The 18,190-nt window shown below is 36.3% G+C and overlaps 2 protein-coding genes across 4 annotated transcripts; both read left to right on the forward strand.

Moving 5' to 3' along the window:
- Positions 1–3,071: 3,071 nt before the first annotated feature.
- On the forward strand, positions 3,072–17,569 carry LOC104096030 (transmembrane 9 superfamily member 1). Of its 3 annotated transcripts, XR_004506986.2 has the most exons (13): positions 3,072–3,294; positions 9,192–9,381; positions 9,461–9,565; positions 11,376–11,393; positions 11,502–11,596; positions 11,670–11,822; positions 12,122–12,256; positions 12,345–12,511; positions 12,794–12,888; positions 13,762–14,135; positions 15,037–15,310; positions 15,578–15,807; positions 17,245–17,569. XR_004506986.2 is itself a non-coding variant. In XM_009602312.4 (12 exons), the coding sequence occupies exons 1-12, from the start codon at positions 3,202–3,204 to the stop codon at positions 15,643–15,645; spliced, it is 1,767 nt and encodes a 588-aa protein (XP_009600607.1). In that variant the 5' UTR covers positions 3,072–3,201; the 3' UTR covers positions 15,646–16,170. The 3 variants fall into 3 exon arrangements, 2 of the variants coding, with proteins under 2 accessions (XP_009600607.1, XP_070037684.1); XM_009602312.4 differs by lacking the exon at positions 17,245–17,569 and having other exon boundaries at positions 15,578–16,170; XM_070181583.1 differs by lacking the exons at positions 11,376–11,393; positions 17,245–17,569 and having other exon boundaries at positions 15,578–16,170.
- Positions 17,485–18,049, forward strand: LOC104096028 (ferredoxin). Its single transcript, XM_009602310.4, has one exon. The coding sequence runs from the start codon at positions 17,487–17,489 to the stop codon at positions 17,919–17,921; it is 435 nt and encodes a 144-aa protein (XP_009600605.1). The 5' UTR covers positions 17,485–17,486; the 3' UTR covers positions 17,922–18,049.
- The last annotated feature ends 141 nt before the right edge of the window (positions 18,050–18,190 follow it).

The raw sequence follows: 18,190 nt of genomic DNA on the forward strand, positions 1-18,190 counted from the left end.
TATGACTTGTGTGCAAAATTTGAGGTCAATCGGACGTGATTTGATAGGTTCCGGAGCCGTTTGTAGAAATTAAAAATTTCAAAGTTTATTAGGCTTGAATTGGGGTGTAATTCATGGTCGTGATTTGAGGGTTCGACTAAGTTCGTATGATGTTTTAGGACTTGTTGGTATATTTGGTTGAGGTCCCGAGGGGCTCGGGTGAGTTTCGGATGGTAAACGGGTTGGATTTTGGACTTGGAACTCTGCTGGAATTTTTCAAATGCACCATCTGGTTTCCTTCATCGCGTTCGCGAGTAGAGCCTTGCGTTCGCGAAGAGAAGCTGAGAGGCTGGCAATATTTTCTCTTCGCGTTTGCGAAGAGAAGAACGCGTTCGCAAAGGGTGGACTGGGTGTGCATCGCGAATGCGAGAGGTGTTACGTGTTCGCGAAGAAGAAAGGAAGCAGCTGAGGACCCCAGGCAATTGGTCTTCGTGTTCGCGTATGGGGTGTCGCGTTCGCGTAGTGAGGGAGAACGAAGCACCGCGTTCGCGGTGGGTTGAACGCGTTCGCGTAGAAGGCATTGAGGCGGAGGCATTTTGTGCTTCGTGAACGCGAAGGTGATGTCGCGTTCGCGAAGGAGGAATTTGGACGGGAACTATTTGTTCTTCACGAATGCGAGGCACTGACCGCGTTCGCGAAGAAGAAAAGCTTGGGCAGTAAGTTTAAGTTTTGAAATCAATTTTTGACGAGTTTAAGTTTTGAAATCAATTTTTGACGATTTAGAGCTCGGATTGAGGTGATTTTTGAGTGATTTTAAGAGGAAACAACGGGGTAAGTATTCTGAACTCAATATTGGTTAAATTACCCAAATCCATGGTTATTTTTATCATTTAATTGGTGAATTGAGTTGAAAAAGTTTAAAAACCCTCTTGGTTTAAATTGAAGATTTGAGGGTCGAGTTGGGGCCGAATTTTTGGTGAAATTGATATGGTTAGACTCATGGTTGAATGGGCTTCCGAATTTTATAACTTTTGTCGAGTTCTGAGACGTGGCCCCCACGGGCGATTTTTGAGCTAATTTTTGGATTTTTATGAAAATCATTATTTTCTTATGGAATTAATTCCAATGAATTTTATTGACTGAAATGAATTATTTATGACTAGATTCGAGGTGTTTGGAGACCAATTCACGAGGAAAGGACATTGCAGAATAAAAATTTCACGGCTTGAAGTAAGTAAAAGTTTTAAATCTGGTCATGAGGGTATGAACCCCCGGATTTTGGTATCATGCGATTATTTTGGAGGTGACGCACATGCTAGGTGACGGGCATGTGGGCGTGCACCGAGGGGATTGTGACTTGGTCCGTCCCGGAAAACTGTAAAGTTGAATAATTTGTTGTTAGCTATATGCTCTCTATGTGTTGATAAAATTTGACTGTAAATCATGTTAGAAATCATGCTTAAGCTATGTGATAGTACTGTTGGGACCCACAGAGGTCGCGTACTTGTTGAATTGCTTGCTAAATGCTATATGTACTCAGTCTCAGTTTTTACTTGCACATTTTATCTCAGTCTCTATTATTATTATTGATACATCATATCATTATTGTTTGGGCTGATTTCATGATTATTGAGAGCCCGAGAGACTGGAGAGATTTATGACTGAGTGAGGTTGAGGGCCTGATTGTGAGATATTGATACTATAGCACGTGAGTTGGCCGTGTGGATCCTTATATTATACTATAGCACGTGAGTTGGCCGTACGGATCCTTATATTATACTATAGCACGTGAGTTGGCCGTGCGGATCCAGATATTTATATTATGGTACGTGAGTTGTCCGTGCAGATTATAGCACTTGGGATGTAGGAGCCCCTCTAGAGTCTGTACACCCCCAGTTAGTGCGGGTACCCATTGAGAGTGAGTGATGAGGGCTGGGAGCCCAGTGAGTGATGGGGGCTGGGAGCCTAGTGAGTGATTGTTGTCCTAAGAGGTTGTACTTGATTTCCATTGGTTGTTGCACTTAGTTGCTATCTGTCATTGTTGTGAAATCTCTGAAAGATTTTGATATACGGATTACATGAACATGAACTGTATAAAAATTGATTTGACATTAAACTGCCAGATTTGATAGCATGTCTATTCTTTGCTGGAATTACTGGAAATGAATCATAACTGTGCAGCTCGTTTCTATCTTCAGTTCCTTATTTATTATTGTTACTTGCTGAGTTGGTTGTACTCATATTACACCTTGCACTTCGTGTGCAGATCCAGGTGTCCCCGGACATAGCGGGTATTGATCCTTTCGAGCGGTTGATTTTCAGGAGATTTTGAGGTAGATGCCGTGTTCCGCAGACCTTGTCTCTCCTTCTCTATCTCTTTGTTCACGGTATTTGGTCTCAAACTATTATAGACTATATTTTCCAGACTTGTATTCATATTAGATGCTCATGTACTCAGTGACATCACGTTTTGGGGAGTGTTTGTATTGTAGTTAAATATTATATTTTCAACCTTAAAAAGAAGTTTTGGTTTATTGAGATTATCGGCTTACCTAGTATCGAGATAGGCGCCATCACGATATGTTGGTATTTTGGATCGTGACACAATATATATATATATATATATATATATATATATATATATATAAAACTGTTGACCGGCTATTTGTGTAACTCTAATTTTCCTTTGTGAAGTTAATAAATATGTTCTGAAAACCAGAAGTCACAGTTAACTTAGCTCATAAAAGTTAAGAGGCAAATTTTAGATTGCATAAGTCTTGATTTTTCTAGTCACTAAAGTCTAATTAAACCTTGCACACTCATAAAGTTATAATGTCTGTTGAAAGAGAAGACATTAAATTTGGTCCAATTTATTTTCCTTTTTTTTCCCCTTCAAACTTATGGTTTGGTTGGTTCTTACTCTTTTTAGATTTTAGTGAATCTGTAAAAGAAAAAAGGAAATAGTGAAGTACTCTTTACGCATTACCAGCATACATTATTATTATTATTATTATTATTATTATTATTATTATTATTATTATTTCCTAACGACATATAATTAATTACGGTTGACTTCATTTCTTTCTTGTGTAATAAAAAAATTACTTTTCTGTTTTCTTAAATTGCAAACCATCTCTCGCTACTCACTCTCTTTCTCTGTCGAAAAAACCGGACCGAAAGGCTAACCTGAACCGTTGGATCCATATCTTGCCGGCGATACAGATGCGGCCGACCGCCCGATCACTATCTCTTGTTCTACTCCTCGCCGCCTTCCTCATCGTTTTTCCGGCGCTTGCTTCCGATTCCGATCACAAGGTATAAATCTGACATATTCTACATTGCAACGGGGAAACCCTAATTCTAGATCATTCTTTATTTTTCATGGTTCACACTTGTAGAAATTCCGTCACTTTCATGGAATTGTTCCCGTGTTAGTCAGATCTTTGGGGATATTGATTGCTGGGATGTTACTCGTGCGTCATGTGTAATTTGTGAGCCATTATAGATTTGATTAACATTGAATAAATAAAATACAACAATGGCTGCAACTAGGCATCAATCCTATATATAAATCCTCTATATTCATTCAACTCCAGGGGAGGATCCCACAATGTAAGCTCTGGGTTCCGGCAAACCCAGTAGCTTTGGCCTAGACCCTATATATGCGTTAAGAAATTCATCAATGTGTATAAAAATTAAATTTTGAACCCGCGTACTTGAGGTCGCAGTCCTAGAATCTTAAACCCATAAAGTTCAAATCCTGGATCTGGATCTCATTTAATTCAAGTACTCAAAATTGTCTTTTAGGACCAATTAGGAGTTCTCTAGCATTAGATGTTTACTATACAGTATGACTCGTAGCAAAGTGTTAATGCCTACACCGGATGAAATTAGATATCTTCTTTTTTTCTCCTGAGAGGAAGTAATGTGTGACCTGTAGATCTTAAAATAAATTCCTTTGTTTCATCTCAAAAATTTCAATTTGCTGACGATTTCACGTGCAATTGACCTTTGTAACCATTACATCTTTCTAGTTGTAACTACTGAGCAAGATGTTGTAGTGAAGTAAAGTTGCTAATAAGTCTTCAGAATGATTGCATGTGCATGCAGTAGCGTACACAGGATTTTGTGTAGGCAATGTCGATCGATTGTCATAATTCGGTTTGTATACATGTTTGGATGTGAGGCTGTGGGGTTCTAATGGTTTACTTCTTAACCCAAATTGATGTTTACTTTGTGCTCCCTCCGTCCCAATTTATGTGATGGTGTTTGGTTGGGTACGTAGTTTAAGAATTAATAAAAGACCTTTGAAACTTGTGGTCTTAAAACAAGCCTTAAAAATTTCTTTGGCTATAAATCATCATATTAAGGGTAAAATAGAAAGTTTAAAATTAAACTGTTACTAAATAAAGTAAGGTGTCATTCTTTTTGGGACTGGCTAAAAGGAACGAATATCACATAAATTGAAAATAGTAGGAGTGGCAGCCTACTATATATACACATTAGTTCTTAGAAAATTGTTATTTACATATATAATTATTTTTTCCCCGAGGCTATGTCGGATGACACCTGTTGGTTGAAGGTGCCTCCGCCACGGTGTGTATGGGTTGCTGTTATAGGCTGTCCAGGGAGATCTGACAATGGTTGTTGGTTACTAAATTGGTGGTTATCTATTTTTTTTATCAGTAAAAATTGGTGGAAAACTATTGATGTTGGAGAATCTCTGTGATATGATGTTAGGTTATTCTACTAAATCTAATGCGTCCATAAGGCATTATAAAAAAAATAATCTAATGTGTCCGGAAGGGTTTGTAGACGAATTTTCAGCTTGTTCCTTTATAGCTTTACTTGTTAAGTTGGATAAGTGACACATACACAACTCCATTTTGATCTTACCATGTAACTTGCCTTATCTGGTAATTTAATTGGTTATTCTTTACGCCTTGAATTTTAGTAGTTAACAAAAATGGTACGTTGAATCATGAATATTAGTAAAGTTCCGGTGGAGCCACTAAATTTGCATGGTTAGATGGAGATATCAATTCATCAGAAGGAAAACAACCACATACCAAAAGTTGAAACCTTTTATTTGAATTAGTTTGCTTCATAGGGTGGCTGACTGGAGAGATGTTCTAAGTTTATGATGGTTAAAGTTAAAACATTAATTTAAAGCAGCTGTGTCACAGGCAGATGCAGCCTTAGAGAAATAGTCGAATAGTATAAGTGGTGAACCTAGTGAGTCCGTAACCAAAATGACATAAAAAATTGGCAAAAGAACTATATTACCGTGTACAAAAAAAGAGAACATAAATAGGTAACCATGTGCTATATAGGTATGAGCTAATGTCCCCAGTTAACAGTCGAGTTTCTTTTTATAAAGAAAAATACATAATGCATGGATAACATGCGTTACGTAAACCAAGAAAATATTTTGGCCGCAAAGGTAAGCTACCCAAGGCCCAAAAGACACCCTCAATTTTGTGAACTAACATGTTGTTATTTCATTATGACACACATATTCCCTTAGAAGTTGATAAACCTTACTCTCAGTAAGTTGGAATCCTAATTAGAATCGTCTGTTTACATTTACGTTAAACTAAAAAAATAAAAATAAAAAATCACCATGGCTGGACAATTATTTGTCTTTTAAAATTTTATACCCCTTAATAAGATATTTGTTAGCTTTTTATTATTAGAATATTTATCTACATGCAATTTATTTCTTCATTAAATATTTCAATATTAACACTCAAATACTTGGAGTTGTAAGGTCAGATTTTGAAGGAAAAAAAGAAAGTAAAAAATAACATCTTATTTTAAAAACATCAAATATTTTGAAACAAATTTAATTTTCCAAAATTATTTGGAACCAAACAATATATCCTTTTCCTTTCCTATGCATTAAATACTTTTATTTTGGTTAAGTAACCAATAAATTGAAATAGTCATTAATAATAATGTTTAAAAAGTAATAAGTTATTTTCAATTATTTTAAATTAGGACACATTGCTTTTCTTTCCTGCTTTTCATGGCTCCACTACGGTATTTTTTTTCATTACTGTTGTGATCATGCTTGTCTTGAGCCGAGGATTTATCGGAAACAACCGCTCTATCTTTACAAGGTAGGGGTAAGGTGTGCGTACACACTACCCTCCCTAGACCCCACTTGTGGGATTACACTGGGTTTATTGTTGTTGTACTGCTGTAATTATGCTTGTTTTGAGCCGAGGGTCTACCTGAAACAACCTCTCTATGTTTACAAGGTAGGGGTAAGGTCTGCATACACACTACCCTCCCCAGATCTCACTTTTCAAATTACACTAGGTTTGTTGTTGTTGTTGTTGTTGTTGTAGGACACATTGCTTTTTAATAATAAGAAAGTTACACAAAAAAGAAGCACAAAAGTTGTACCTTTTCTAAACAATTTCTAGATGATATGAGCTTAAAAAATGTTTTCCAATTATAAACAAGCAGAAAATGTTAACTAAGTATTATCTATCGCTTACTAAAGGTAAATGAAAGATGTTATATTTTCCAACTCACTTATCGCATAGTTGCTAGTTTTAGCAAAATACTTTGTTACTAAATCACGTGATATCTTTTTTTTAAAAAATTGAAAGAAAAAACCAAAATAAAGAAATTGTTTGATTAATTTTTTTTTTTTGAAAATTCTTGGGTGGAAAGTTTGAACCTAAATAATCTTCTTCCACTCTCAAAATTCAATTACAAAAACTATTTAAATATATTTTTTTTTTAACATTGTTAATAACTCTTGAATTGATATATAGTTCTTATAAGTATTATGTTTGTGTTTTGGCACTTGGTTAGCTTACTTTTGCAGCCAAAGTTTTTCTTTGGGTTACATAGCGCATGTTATCCATGTGTTATGTATTTTTCTTTTTAAAAAAAACTCGGCTGGCAGCCGTTAAGCCTGGACGTTAGCTCAGACCCATATAGCGCATGGTTTTACACGCGCTATACCTATTTATGTTCTTTTTTAACAGAGTAATATAGTTCTTTTGCCAATTGTTGATGTCATTCTGTTCCCCACTCTGTGGGGTGGGTATCCAAAAGGTGCACGAGGTGGAGCAGTGGTGATAGAGAGTCTTGCAGAAAATTTACTTATTTACGGGCTTTGCAGTATTTATTGCTTTTTTGGCTATTTATATTATTAAAGCTGAAGTTTTGTTTCGGTTAGCTGTGACAATGATTCTCATTTATAAAAATGAAAAAGAGCTTTGAGAATGATTTTTATCTAGAGGCCTCTCTATAATAGGTCAAGACTCAAGAGCCCCTTCTTCTTGTTGCCAATGTCAGTTTTGAATTACTTGCATTACATATGGAGTAATTATTTTCCTTCTAAAAAAAAAAATTCCTTCTCAAAAAAATATGGAGTAATTATTTTCTGCTACTTAAGATCTGAGAGCCTTCTATACTTCTCGTGTTTGCTTCTGGTATCATCTTATTATTCCCCTATCAAAAAGAAGATCGTTCAATTTCTCTTATTACCTTATTAAAAAAAACTCAAAGTACGACCTAAACACATCTGTAGTAAACTTTTCGATAAATTTAAAAAGTAATAGGAGGATGATATACATGTAAACCTAGCAAAAAAGCTTTTTTATGTTATCAAAGGCACGCTTAAAGTGTGCTTCAGCCCTAAAGCGAGGCTCAAAACATGTTGAGCGCTTCGCCTCACTTAGTGAGCGTTTCGGTATTGTCATCAAGGCTCTAAGGCATACTTTTTCTTGCCAATGAGCATAATCCTAAAGAGCCGATACTAAACAAGATATTTCACTTTATCATACATTTTCTTCAATTTCTTTGTCTATATATTTGATATTTATGCTTATAGATATTAGTTTTGGACTACACATACATATTTATATTTATTTCTATTTGTGACTTTCTTCATTAGCCCACGCTTTATTTGCGCTTTGCGCTTAGAGACCTAGCAGACCTTAGAGTATTTTTTGCGCTTTTCGCCTTTGATAACACTGAATGGTGGTGCCCATGTCAGTGTGCGTGTGTCTCAATTATTCCATTGGGTGTCTGCTACCTCCCACTAATGTAGGTATCAGATAACTCTGCCCACCAAAGCTTAGGCAAATGAGAATAATCACCTAGCTTTGTTTCCTCTGGTTGGATTTGAACCGTGGTCTCCCATGGTTTTCACCCACATCATTTACCGTATGCCATTCCTTTAGGTGCAAAGAAACACGGTGTTGGCAAAAGGAAAGTTCATTCTGCAGACATATAAAAGCTGCAATTGATTCTCAAAATAACTTAGCAAGTGAAGGGCTGCTCTAGGAATGATCCTTAAAGTGGCCAATGGTGTTGGAAAATGGTATTTCTCATAAAGTTATTTAGTGCTAAAGTCTTGCCCATACTGGATAAACATCTTATCAAGGTGTATTTTCTCATGATAATTACCACACAACTGTCCCATTCTCCACTACGTGATGATATTTTAATGACCATGCAGCTAATTTGGACATATGTCTTGTTTTATGGTTATTTGAAAAAACACTGAACTTATGTCCTGTTCTACTGTGTTATAGTAAGTTTGGAGTTCATGACATATGCAATTCTTAACCTCTTCATCTGTAAGGCAAATGGATTAGTAAATTGTAATAAACATTGGATTATTTAAGCTGCAAGTACCTCTATATTTCTGCAAACTTCTCTACCGACGAGCAATTTCCTTAACACTAACGAGGCCGACTCAGTCTCACATGCGCTCTCTTTTGCTCTTATTATTGCAATTCATATTCTCTTTCTGAAGAAGGTATATGATTTTGTTTTTCAAGAGACTTTATGGTTCTTTTCACGCTTCATTCTACTCTATTACTTGTTGCTGTCAATTGGACTGCTGCGGTCTGATGCATTTAAATTTTATGGGTTCTTTTCTCCCTATAGTTTGTCTATTCATGCACAGGTGTTTGTAAGATGTTAATCCAATATTGTTCTTTTAGCTTATGTTTTTGTGCGATACATGTTTGCCTACTTCTTTGCTCCACATTTTGTTCAATTCTGAATATTTGGAGAAAAATCTCTTAGAATATACAAAACTCATATCCTGTAAACTTTTGCAAAGTATTAATGGATGCACCAGTAAAGTGACTGTATCAGTACACTCATACTTGTTCTTTCTTATCTAACCATTTGTCATATGCAATTGCTTTTCTCTGACCCCTGTTCTTTCTCATCAGTATCAACCAGATGATCCTGTTACCCTTTGGGTAAATAAAGTTGGGCCATATAATAACCCACAGGAAACATACAACTATTACAGCCTACCATTCTGCCATGCATCTGGTTCTACTCACAAATGGGGTGGCCTTGGTGAAGTCTTGGGTGGAAATGAGCTTATCGATAGTCAGATTGACATTAAGTTTCACAGTATGCGGGTCTCTTTTAATTTGAATCCTAGTTTTTTTCTTGTTTGATTTGAGTTGACATGGACTATTCTGTTTTATAGAAAATGTGGACAAGAGTGGCATTTGTGAGCTTGAGCTTGATGATACCAAGGTTAAGCTATTCAAGGATGCAATCGAAAACAATTATTGGTTTGAATTCTTCATTGGTACGTATTAATTTTTGATATATTTTAACATAATATAGCTAATGGTTGTAAAGAGTTGTTTCTGCACCAAAGCACAGAACTTCCCATTAAATTTGGAATGAAATGGGATATAATACATATACGCAAAATCAAAATCTTCAAACACTATTTACTACTACATTTCATTCAAGTTACTACTATTATTCCAACACTGATCACATTGTATTTCTTAATTTATTTTTGATAGAAGTCCGTGAAATATTCCAATAAGAACATCTTTTGTTCCCTCATATTTGTTACGTAGTGTCTGTTATGGCAAGTAAACTAAATATTTCTGTAGCTATCCTGCATTAAGTATATCTACATTCTCTCTTCTGGTTTTATGATTCCTGAATAATAATAAAGATCATGGATGGTTATTCATCAAAAAGACATAAATTACAAATTACTGAATAAAGAAAGATCGTGGATGGTTTTACGGATAGCATATTGAGGGAACATTTCTCCTGCTAAAATTTTGTAACGGAATTAGAAAGATAGTTGACTCTAAAGCTTTTTAATGGACACTAAAAAATTAATGTAAGCTGCTAGTCTACTCTTTGGTAAAGTTCGAGCTTGATTTTAAAAATATTTTTTGGGACTTTAAACAAGATACCAATCGCGATTATTTTTGTCGGCTTCAAGAAAATATAAATTCAGTTTGTCCAAGAGGTTTGTTAAAGGTGTTGCTTGGAAATGGTACTGGCTAAACCATAAAATCTTAGTATACTGCGCTATACAACATAGACACTGGGCCATACTGTTTTCTCGAGACGCTCTTGCATTGGACCAAAAATGCATTACAGAATACGAGCATTGCTCATTTTCCAGAGAGCTTTACATTCCGTCCCAAGGTTACCCAATCTGATGATCAAGGGATTACTGAAGATGTAATGCATGATTTCCATGTTTGTACAACATAGTTCTTTAGAATGGGATACTGCATGAAGTAGTTTAGGTATGCTGAACTGCAGGATTTTAAAGGTGTCCTCGAGACGCACTTAAGCCTGAAGCTTGGTGCTTTGAAAAGGTTAAGCAATTGCCCTTGGCTTAGGTGACACATTTTTAAGGCACCAAGGTACGAAGGCATGTGCCACAGAGCACATGGCTTCTCTGTTGGAAAAGACTGCACTAAGTAGTAAATATGGATGGAAAAATAATATATGAATTGTTAGGTAAAGTTATCGATGAATATTTTAGTGATTAAAGCAGGAAATTAGAAACCATATAATAAAATTGGTCATTAAATCTGAATTAGAAATTAAAAGCTGCATCTTGGAATTTTTTTAAAATGGTTTTTACCACATATTTCAATTAATTGCAGTTATTTCAATTTGTTTGTTCATGTTTGTTTTCTTATATTCTAGAGACTGAGATTGTGAATATTTTTAATTTTGTATGGAACCTTTGCTTCCCAACTGAGGAGGTATGTACCATTTGCTTATGAAGTGACATTGGTGAGGCTTCAGGTGTTTGTGGTTAACTTTTGAAGTGATGGACTTTTCTTGCAACCTCTTTTCACATATTATAAAAAAAATACCTTGTTCCTTCTATTTTATTATAATTGCAAAATTCCTGTTGACTTTAGGTCGATTTCATTTTTCGATAAGTGACTTTATGTTGATTTCTCTTTTCTTGACTTTTTTTTTCTTTTTGTTTCCAAGCAAATTTATTATTCAGCTGAACGCCTTATAAAAACATTATTTATTTTAGCATTTCTGTTTACTTTATGTCGATTCTGCTTGTCTTGACTTTTACCTTTTGTTTCCGGCCTGCTGATTTTTTTTTCCAGATGACCTACCTTTATGGGGTATGTGCTCTCTGAGCTTTCTTCCTTAGAAGCTTTTCTTTCAATTTTTCTTTTTTTGCTTCATACGGGTTAAGTGGTTCTAATTTGTACTTTAATTTGGTGTCGTAGGTTTTGTTGGTGAGCTACGTACCGACAGAAACAGTGATAGCAAGCATGTGCTTTACACGCATAAGAATATTAATATTAAATATAACAAGGACCAGGTTAGTGGCTTGTTAATTTCACCTATGGTAGCCTGTTTGCATGCTGATATGTCCTGGTTTTTCTTTCTTGCAGATCATTCATGTTAACCTCTCTCAGGAGAGCCCAAAGCCTTTGGAAGCTGAGAGAACCTTGGACATGACATATTCTGTCAAATGGGAACCAACTAATATCAGTTTTGCTCGTCGTTTTGATGTGTACTTGGATTACCCATTTTTTGAGCATCAGGTGCGCGTTAGTTTGGGGCATTATTTCATTAAGGAAACCTATTGGTATGCCTTCCAAATATGGAGCTAGTGATGGTGAATTAGTTTTCTGTATGTCGGCTTTTTTGCGGTCTATTCTTGGACAGAGTATATACTGTTGTGTATTTTATCATTGGAGGTAGATCAATCCAAAGCTGTATTTAGAAAAAAGTCAATTTGAAGTTGTATAAATCCTCTCCTTGTGTTTAATGTAGCATAGCAAAATTCATTACTTTGCTTGAGTTTCATGTATTGTCTATAATTGTAATATTCACTCCGCAGATCCATTGGTTCTCCATATTTAATTCCTTCATGATGGTCATCTTTCTTACTGGTCTGGTGTCTATGATTTTGATGCGCACACTGAGGAATGATTATGCCAAGTATGCTCGGGAAGATGATGACCTCGAAACCCTGGTAACAACTCGTGCGTGAACAACCTTGTGTTTAACTAAGCCTTAAAATGTAAGGCTTACTGTCTTAAATGTTAATGTTTTTCTCTCAGGAAAGAGATGTTAGTGAAGAGTCTGGTTGGAAACTTGTTCACGGGGATGTGTTTCGGCCTTCTCGTTGTCTAGCATTAATTTCAGCTCTTGTTGGTACTGGGGCACAGCTGGCACTGCTTGTTCTCCTTGTCATTCTGTTGGCAATTGTGGGGACATTATATGTTGGGTATGTTGGAACTCTTGGTATCATTCCTTGAAAACTAGTTGTTGCCTAATGAAGCCTAGAAGCGAGTTATAGGGGTATTTGATGATGGCTATCTGCTATTTTTCTACTTTTCAAATAATTTTGCATTAAATTGTACATTTACTAGCAGGCTGTTGGCTATTCCTGTCTAGCAACAATCATTTTAATTAACTCTATTTACACGCTATGTTGACAGAATTATCAGCTAAATAGCTTTTTTGGGGGGGAAAAAGCTTACATGGCATATGTATATTCTTTTTACAGGAGAGGAGCTATTGTCACGACTTTCATAGTATGTTATGCTTTGACATCTTTCATTTCGGGCTATGTTAGTGGTGCAATGTACTCACGAAATGGTGGTATGTACTCTTGCTTATCTATATCTGTGCATACATGACACTACTTTTATTGGACCTCCTCTCTATGGCTTGTCATTTTGGTTCACCTGACTAAGAAAGTTCAGGTGAATGGAATATTTTGCCTTCATGTTTTTTACTGTATACTGTATGACATTCTGGTACCAACATTTTTTTGGTTGTGCAGCTTTTATTTCCTTGTATTGTTTGGTTTACTGATACTCGGTATACATATCTTTTGATATGTTTTTATAAGGTATTTCATTTGGGATATTTAGCTAGCGTTTGGCCATAGATTCCCAAATTTATTCTGAAAAATTTGATTTGGATGAAGTTTGGTTTGAAGATAAAAATGTGTTTGGACATCTGTTTTGGGTGAAGTTTGGTTTGGAAAAACATGAAACATGACTTATACCCACAAGTTCTAAAAACTATCACAAATACCCAACAATACCATTATCAATAACATTCATTATATTATCGCAAACCATAGTCCTGAACATAAATAAATTTGATGCAAAATTATCATTTTTATAATGAACTACATGATACACTATCAGATGATCTAGAAGACGAAGCAACATCGTTACAAAATAATAAATGGTGGGCTCTTTTATAAAATACAAAAGTTTGGGGCAATTTTAAAAAAATATAATGGTGATATTTTGGCCCAAAATCAGCTATTGAGCTGGTTTTGGGTTTTGGGATTTGGCCAAAATGTAGGCAAAATCTATGGCCAAACATGTGTTTGCCAAATAAAACCCAAGTTTATTTTGACAAAATCTATGGCCAAACGGGTCCTTAGTATATATTTGCTTAAAAACATGCTCTCTCTCTCTCGATAAAAGTATCCCGGTGTTTGATTCATGGTTGCAGGGAAAAGCTGGATCAAATCAATGATTCTCACAGCGTCGCTATTCCCATTTTTGTGCTTTGGGATTGGCTTTATTCTAAACACGATTGCCATATTTTATGGGTCTCTAGCAGCCATTCCCTTTGGTACAATGGTAGTTATCTTTGTCATCTGGGCATTCATTTCCTTTCCCCTGGCTCTTCTTGGTACTGTTTTTGGAAGAAACTGGAGTGGTGCTCCAAACAATCCATGCCGTGTCAAGACCATTCCTCGCCCTATTCCTGAGAAGAAGTGGTACCTGACACCCTCTGTAGTTTCCTTGATGGGAGGATTGCTGCCATTTGGAAGCATATTTATTGAGATGTATTTTGTCTTCACGTCCTTCTGGAATTACAAGGTAAAGACTAACCTTCTGATAGGCTGGTAAACTACTTGCTAAGTCACTTTGAATAACAAATGAAGCGAAGAGTTCACAAATGTAGATAGAAAGTAGTTGATAGAATTCTTCAATTGATCGAGACTCGTTGCTAATTAATATGAGTGTGAATTGAATTATGGATTTGAAATACAATGAGGGGTCAAGGCAAATAAAAAATTCTTAATGAGTCGAGCCAAATAATTCTTAAATAAAACCATTCTCCCTTCTCCCTTTGGTTTGACAGTTGGCTTGTTCACTTCAGCTTGTTCTTAGTGTTTCAGCCACCACTGTTTAGATAGGATTGGAAGTTGAGGGCCATCATTTATGTTCATATATACATGCGGATGAAAATTACGTTAATCGTTTGTTTGAACTGGGTGTGTAGGAGCTCTATCATTTTATAGGAGAATGTCTATTAAAATGCTATGGAGAAGAACTGGAAAAGATTGCCTAGGTTAATGACGAGGGCATTACTTCTGGACAGGCAGATTTTACATCCGTTTTGGCCTCTTCTGTTCATTTTCTTGTACCTGCAGAATTCGAATTTGTTGGTGCTTCTGCACATTTTTTTGTCTAACTCTTCGTCAAATTCTCCTACATCAACTCATTTCCTCCCTCCCCGAGCATGGAGGGCGAAGATAAGTGGGAGGGTATCATCCTTTTTTCAGGGCCAGGGGGTGGGTCTTAAGGGACTTCAACCTACTCCTTTTATGTACATGATTAGTTGTATTTTGCACTTAGCCACTTTTTAAAATTGAAAAATAGTATATGAAGTAATGCCTTTTGTCAGGTAACGACTTATGAAATTTTCATTGAAGCTGTGCTGGGCTTTGCAAATTATGAAGTCATAGCTAATTTGTTTCGTTGTGTTCTTTTGCAGGTGTACTACGTCTATGGATTTATGCTTCTGGTCTTTCTGATCCTCATTATTGTTACCATCTGCGTGACTATTGTGGGAACATATTTCCTACTAAATGCTGAAAATTACCATTGGCAATGGACTTCATTTTTCTCAGCCGCATCTACAGCTGTCTATGTATACCTGTACTCAGTCTATTATTACTATGTGAAGACTAAGATGTCAGGGTTTTTCCAGACCAGCTTCTACTTTGGATACACACTGATGTTTTGCCTTGGCTTAGGGATTCTCTGCGGTGAGTATAACAACTCCAGTTCTTTTTACACCATTTATGGGATATTGCCTTTGAGTAGGATTTGTTTTTCATCGTAAGAGCTCTCCTTGGCGATAATTTATGTTAGCTTTAGTTTTGTGCCTGTCTCATTGCTTTGGACACGGATGCATATAAGTCTGTCTCTGTATGTTTTCTGTATGTTGCTTGTGGGAGCACACAGTTATTGTGGCTCTTCATTTTGTTTTATGTTGTCCTAATCAACCATGTGATTTTGTCAACTATACTCAGGTGCTGTTGGATTTTTGGGCTCTAATCTATTCGTGAGGAGGATTTACAGAAACATCAAATGTGACTAATTTTCTTCCAAAGAGAGTAGGACAGACAATGCCCTTCATTCACCTGGTCACTTGGCTTTAAGGTCAAGAAGAGCCTCAAGAACCATGAATCTCCGTGGGGGATGGTTGGTGCCTCTGCCAGGAATCGTTGGAGTCCTGAAGATTTTCCCTCTTCTTTGGGCTGTAAGAGATTCTTTTTCCCTTTGTACCTAAATTAGAAAGATTAGAGAGTTTAAGGGATTCAAGGCTAATTTGGTAAGGGTTTCAGACTGTCATATATAGTTATTTCGGACACTCTAAGCACGGATCCTTGATTTTTGTTGATTATTGCCAAGGAATGATACTCAGGTCAGTTTTTTTCTGATTGGTGAACAAGTTAGGACCATGTTTGGATATATACATTGCATTTTTTGAAGCAGGAGCCAAATTTTCCATCTTCCCTATTTAATTGGATGTCAGATGCTCAAAAAGGATTGTAGCTTTTCAGGAACTTGTGTATAATTGATGTGAAGCTGTTTGTTTAGTCAAGATTTGCTACATTGTTAATTTGCTATGTAGGCCCCCTTTTTTTTGTTTGCTTTCCTTGGTTTCGCCAGGCAAATTTGTTCTTTTCGTGCCGTTTCTTAATAAGGCTAGCAAAATCTGTGTAACGTTCGAGGACAGGTGATCGATCACTACTGAGACTTAGGTCAAACACGTTAAGTTTAGCTGTGACTTGAGCAAAGCTAACTCAAACATGAGATCTTCTGTGTGTATGGACACCAACTTTACCAACCATTACGGATTTCTTTTGTTTCTTTTTAGAAACGAAAGGACTTTGATGTTATTGTTTAGCGTGTAATTTAGTACTCGATCAGTTAAGTGTTTTAAGTTAAAATTGGTCTCTCCTGTCTAGAAAAGGTTTGGTGACAAATTCATATCATTCCCCACCACCGTTTGTTCGCTTAATATAGGTAGGTTTGGGTATGAATTATTCAGATGTCGATTTATTTAAGTGCATTTTTTTAACAAACACTACAAGTCTGATTATTTTATTTGAATGTAACTTTTACCCATCACTCTATTGACTACCATTCGACACCCACTTCACGTAAATCGGCAGGCAGCCACTACTGGCTACTAATCACTACTAGCTTCCACCATACAACTGCCACTAATTATCTCTAATGACAACTACCACTAATTATCTCTAATGCCAACCACCACCACTAGCCATCACTGTGCAACCACCACTTCAACCACTTTCGTTGCAAACTACCAGTTGATAACCAGTAGTTTTAGTCATCATTGCACAATCAGCATCGGCCATCACTGCACAAGCAACCTTCACCAACCTCAACTATCACTATCCAACACCTTAGGTACAACTATCAACGCCGATCACCACTATCTTCATATACCACTGCTGCCAGCTTTTAGAGTGTGCTATATCAAACATATACCTTTTACGATACTATTTAAATCAAATTTTCTCTAATATATGTAATTATTATTTTATTTGAATGTTATATTTATTACAGTAGTATTTTTAAATGAATATAGATTTAACTATCAAAATCCAGATATAATATCTCCCTAACAGCATATCTTTTTGTTTTCCGTTTAAATTGTGGTTGGCAGGGGAAGACAGGACAAATTAAAGCCACAAGCCTTGTGAGAATGAAAGGCTGATATTAAAGCAGTGACAATCACATTCACAAGATAACTGGTGAATCCTGCTAAGTTGATAAACTGATAAAGCTAGCCATACACTATTGACACGTGGAAGATAAACCTCTCCAAACCACACTATTTCCACAAGCCCCCTCTTCTTATATCCTCACTATCTCAAGTGAGAGCAGAGCAAAGAAAAAATTGTAAAAATGGCCAGTATTTCAGGTACCATGGTTAGCACCTCTTTCCTTCCGAGGAAACCAGTAGTGACTAGCCTGAAAGCCATACCAAATGTTGGGCAAGCTCTCTTTGGTCTTAAATCTGAGAGGGGTGGTAGGATTACTTGCATGGCCAGTTACAAAGTGAAGCTTATTACACCAGAGGGAACAGTTGAGTTTGATTGTCCAGATGATGTTTACATTCTTGACCAAGCTGAGGAAGAGGGACATGAGCTTCCTTACAGTTGCAGAGCTGGTTCTTGCTCTTCTTGTGCTGGAAAAGTTACAGGTGGAAATGTTGATCAGTCTGATGGAAACTTTCTTGATGATGACCAAATGGCTGATGGATTTGTGCTAACCTGTGTTGCTTACCCACAGTCTGATGTTACTATTGAGACCCATAAGGAGGAGGAGCTCACTGGCTAAGCCCCTCTCATTATTTCAAAAAACACTTTAATCTGTTTGATGAGCATTTAATTTCATATGTAACTCTTTTGTTATCATAAAAGATGCAATGTTGCAACTTCAAGTCAATGACTTTGATTTGCTTAGTATATCAACTTTCATCTCCTTATTCCCTGTTTTTAGATGCTGATGATGTGTTAATTTTCATGTAGATTTAACTTGTCCCAAATTCACCTTAGGAATCAAATTTGTACACCAATGAAATGGGATATGGTTTAATAATAGTGGCC

The sequence above is a fragment of the Nicotiana tomentosiformis genome, chromosome 7 (assembly GCF_000390325.3).
Source record: "Nicotiana tomentosiformis chromosome 7, ASM39032v3, whole genome shotgun sequence".
NCBI classification, from domain to species: Eukaryota; Viridiplantae; Streptophyta; class Magnoliopsida; order Solanales; family Solanaceae; genus Nicotiana; species Nicotiana tomentosiformis.

Excerpts from the sequence above, each read along its gene's own strand:
- LOC104096030 (XM_009602312.4), top strand. The coding sequence starts at position 3,202 with ATGCGGCCGACCGCCCGATCACTATCTCTTGTTCTACTCCTCGCCGCC. Across the intron at positions 12,512-12,793 it reads GTGGGGACATTATATGTTGG|GAGAGGAGCTATTGTCACGA; the intron begins GTATGTTGGAAC and ends TTCTTTTTACAG. Across the intron at positions 12,889-13,761 it reads AATGTACTCACGAAATGGTG|GGAAAAGCTGGATCAAATCA; the intron begins GTATGTACTCTT and ends TCATGGTTGCAG.
- LOC104096028 (XM_009602310.4), top strand. The coding sequence starts at position 17,487 with ATGGCCAGTATTTCAGGTACCATGGTTAGCACCTCTTTCCTTCCGAGG.